The following is a 4,168-nucleotide window of genomic DNA, read 5'->3' as shown; positions in this document are numbered from 1 at the left end:
GTGCACCCTGCCCGCGGGGGCGGTCGACTCTGGGCTCCTGGAGGGTCGATGTATCGGAGCTGGGAAGGGGCTTTACTCTGCCATCTCATTCCCAACAACTGGACACCTCTACCTGGCTTTTAACTCGGGCTCCGTGTTCTGGCCTGTGGGAAACCCTACAAAGGAAGACCTCAAAAACAATGTTGGATCCTTTGGGCACATGTACACACAACATGTTCAAAAGATGATCTAAGACAACAATTATCACACTCTATGATCGATGAGGTTACAGCTGGTTTAGTGGTGAAATCGGGTTGGAAACCAGTCTGATACCTGATTATTTTACACTACTTCTCTTAACTTATAATAGGAGCATGTATTGCAGGTATTTTGAATTTGAATAGCAATTTATTTGACGAAAGAATTCTTCAAACTAATTAAGAATGCTATGCTAGTTTATGCTAAAGGAAAAATATCCATATTCTCCTTTGAAAGTTTTCCATTTTTAGGAGACATTATTTTATTTCAAGAGTACAATATAGTCTCTCTTCCTTTAATGCTTCTGTATTCATTCAGGTAAATACTACCCTCAGTTTTCTTCCTTCTCATTTTTAGGTTTTTCCCTTCCTTGATGGTTACATGACTTTAGCACAAGCATATGTCTCACAATTAGAACAGTGACTTATTGGCTCTCAAAATGCTGCACCTCTTGATACCATTTGATAAGATATCTTCTATTTTAGATTGTTTTATATAAAAAACGAGAGAAAACTAGAGGAAGAGCAAAGATGCTGGTTCTTTTCACACGCTACCCAGGGAATGACGGTACTGTCCTTTAAAATATTGCCACTCATCAACAAATTCTGGAATGGGCCTGAAACCAATCATTGTATCTCTGCTTAAATTCCAAACTACGGTGGCTTAAGAAGAGCGCTTAAGTTCTCCTATTTATAAATATTTGACCAAGATCCTTTAATCAATTTACAAGGAAGTTGTAAAAGGTAAAACCACTTTATGAACAGCCTGAAAATAAAACATTATTTTCATGCATTATATAACTCATCATCACAGTGTTAAATAGGTTCTGCATTTTTTTCTAAATTAGTAAATGTCACAGGTGCTCTGAAAGATAGGCGGGAAGAAGGAATTACCTGCATTCTTATAAAAAAATAAAATACAGGTCTGGTGCCCCCGCCGCCGCCTGCAATGCTGCCTCCTGCCCTGCAGCCGCCATGACCACCGCCGCCTCCTGCCCTGCAGCCGCCACCACCGCCTATGTCGCCGCCGCCTCGGGACCGGCTGTATGATTAGGCCACACTCTTCAATGAGTAAACATATTGCTCAATTCTGTGGTGTTCTTGGTCACACATTTATGGAGTTTCTGAAGGGCAGTGGAGATTACTGCCAGGCACAGCACGACCTCTATGCAGACAAGTGAACTGTAGAAACTGATTAATACTCCATCAAGAAGCCCCCATAAGAGTGGTTATCCTGGACACAGAAGTGTTGAATTGAAATCCACAGAGCATTTTCCAAGACTTCTGACCTGGGTGGGGTAAACCTCAGGGCACTTCTTTTCTGGTGGCCTCAGTATTATTGGATTAAAGAACTGCTACTGCTTGTTAGGAGGTTCATTTCATTTATCATTACTTACAACCTCATACTCAAGCGCTGAGAATTTCAGTGGAGTATACTGAAGTAGACTTTAGTTTCTTTGCATCATTTCTGTATTCCAATTTTTAAAAAATTATTTCATAACCCTATTGAGTGTTTTTTAACTAAATTAACATGGCTCGAATGAACTGCCCAGCTCCTGTGGAAGTCACATACAAGAACATAAGATTTCTTATTACACACAATCCAACCAGTGTGACCTTAAACAAATTTATAGAGGAACTTAAGAAGTATGGAGTTACCACAACAGTAAGAGTATGTGAAGCAACTTATGACGCTACCCTTGTGGAGAAAGAAGGTATCCATGTTCTTGATTGGCCTTTTGATGATGGTGCACCACCATCCAATCAGCTTGTTGATGACTGGTTAAGCCTTGTAAAAATTAAGTTTCGTGAAGAACCTGGTGGTTGTATTGCTGTTCACTGCGTGGCAGGCCTTGGGAGACCTCCAGTACTTGTTGCCCTAGCATTAATTAAAGGTGGAATGAAATATGAAGATGCAGTACAATTCATAAGACAAAAGCAGCATGGAGCTTTTAACAGCAAGCAACTTTTGTATTTGGAGAAGTATCGTCCTAAAATGCGGCTGCGTTTCAAAGATTCCAATGGTCATAGAAACAACTGTTGCATTCAATAAAATTGGGATGCCTAGTGCTATTGGAAGTGGAACTTGAGATAGGGCCTAATTTGTTATACATATTAGCCAACATGTTGGCTTAGTGAGTAAGTCTAATGTAGCTTCCATAGGAGTATTGAAAGGCAGTTTTACCAGGCCACAAGCTAGACAGATTTGGCAACCTCTGTATTTGGGTTACAGTCAACCTATTTGGATACTTGGCAAAAGATTCTCGCTGTCAGCATATAAAATGTGCTTGTCATTTGTATCAGTTGACCTTTCCCAAAATCATGCAGTATTGAGTTATGACTTGTTTCTATTCTCATGCCAGAATCTCATCAATACATAAGAAATTTAGGAAGATTAAGTGCCAAAATACCCAGCACAATACTTGTATATTTTTGGTACCATACAGAACTAAAATCCCAGGAACTATGAACACTCTAGACCTATGTGGTTTATTCCTTCACTCATTTCAAACATTGAAAATAGGGCTTACATGGTTATTTGCTCACTTTATGTTTACATCTCCCACACTCATACCCGTATACATCAGGTTTGCTTAACCATTGATTTTTTTTTAACCAAGTCTTACAGTGATTATTTAATGTGTTTCTATAAATCTTACCTTGTGCTGTTATTAAAAAAAAAAAAACTCCATCTTGAAAATCTACATTGTACAGAAGCACATGTCTTTAATGTCTTCAGACAAAAAAGCCTTACATTAATTTAATGTTTGCACTTTGAGGTGCAATTTAACAGGGAGGGCCCGAGAAAAGAATGGGAGGGGGCTATTAATTATTTTTAGCAAAATGTTGCCTTTGTCTTGTGCAGAACATGTAGAATATGCTCTTTAATTTAGTAAAACATTTTTAAAAGGTAGAGATGCTTTTTATTGTAATCATAAACTTCCTGAAATCATTGTAATTTTTTTCCATACTTATCAGAAGTGTGTTTACCAACTTATTTTTGTTTGAAAGTGTAATTTTTTTACCTTCCCAGCCTCTCTTGCAAAAAAAGAAGTGGGTTTCTGCTAATGACTTGAGCAGACATCTAATATTTTATATGCCTTTTGAGCTGTGTAACTTAATATTTGGATATTTGATCATTTGTTTTATTATGTAATTGATAAAATGGTGATGTGTATTAATGTTAGTTCAACCATATATTTATACTGTCTGGGGATGTGTGGTTATAGTTCTGTGGGAGAAATAATTTTGTCAGTGTCCACCAGCTTGTAAAAACTTAGTGCAAGAGCTGAAACATCTAAATGAATAATGACATGCAAAAAATAAAAATAAAATAAAATACAAACAGCAAACAAAACTCACAAAGAACAAGCATTTATATTTGTGTATACTAACCAATATATACAGATACCTGTAATCATTTTATATGCATCTGTATTTATGTTATGCTACATGTCTCCAATTGTAATCCATAACCATATGTACTTTTCTAGCCTGCTTTCTTACTTATTGGTAATTCAGACCGCAACAGTGAGACACCTGCAAACCATCATTTATCATCCATTTACTCATCTGTTTAATGCTGGTCTACATGAATAGCTGTGCCAAATTGCTAACTGGTAACCCCATGTGAAGTAACCTTACCAACTGGATTACAGGGTTTAAGTGCAATTCCTTTCTTCTTTAGTATAATAGGCTCCATTCACACACACACACACACACACACACACACACACATACATATGCTACATCCTTAACATAAAGTTTTGTAAAGGAAATAAACTGTGTAAAATATAGACTACATATACTATAATTCAAATTCATATGTTGATATCTTTAGCATCTCAGAAGATGATGCCCTGGTGGTCAGTTCCATTGCCACTTAGGCTTACCAGTTTCACACTCTGTATAGTTACCAAGTATAATTCTGA

At 37.3% G+C, this 4,168-nt stretch overlaps 1 protein-coding gene across 1 annotated transcript; it reads left to right on the top strand.

Annotated features, from left to right (window-relative positions):
* The first annotated feature begins 1,707 nt into the window (after positions 1–1,707).
* Positions 1,708–3,560, top strand: LOC117067197 (protein tyrosine phosphatase type IVA 1-like). Its single transcript, XM_033183421.1, has one exon. It carries the CDS (start codon positions 1,768–1,770, stop codon positions 2,287–2,289), a length of 522 nt encoding a protein of 173 aa, XP_033039312.1. The 5' UTR covers positions 1,708–1,767; the 3' UTR covers positions 2,290–3,560.
* Positions 3,561–4,168: the final 608 nt, after the last annotated feature.

This window comes from Trachypithecus francoisi, unplaced genomic scaffold, assembly GCF_009764315.1.
Source record: "Trachypithecus francoisi isolate TF-2019V2 unplaced genomic scaffold, Tfra_2.0 Contig01579, whole genome shotgun sequence".
Classification (NCBI taxonomy): Eukaryota; Metazoa; Chordata; class Mammalia; order Primates; family Cercopithecidae; genus Trachypithecus; species Trachypithecus francoisi.
Note: the sequence above shows the minus strand (reverse complement) of the source record. Positions and strands in the feature narration are given on the sequence as shown.

Coding starts and splice junctions, on each gene's coding strand:
- LOC117067197 (XM_033183421.1), top strand. CDS start 1,768: ATGGCTCGAATGAACTGCCCAGCTCCTGTGGAAGTCACATACAAGAAC.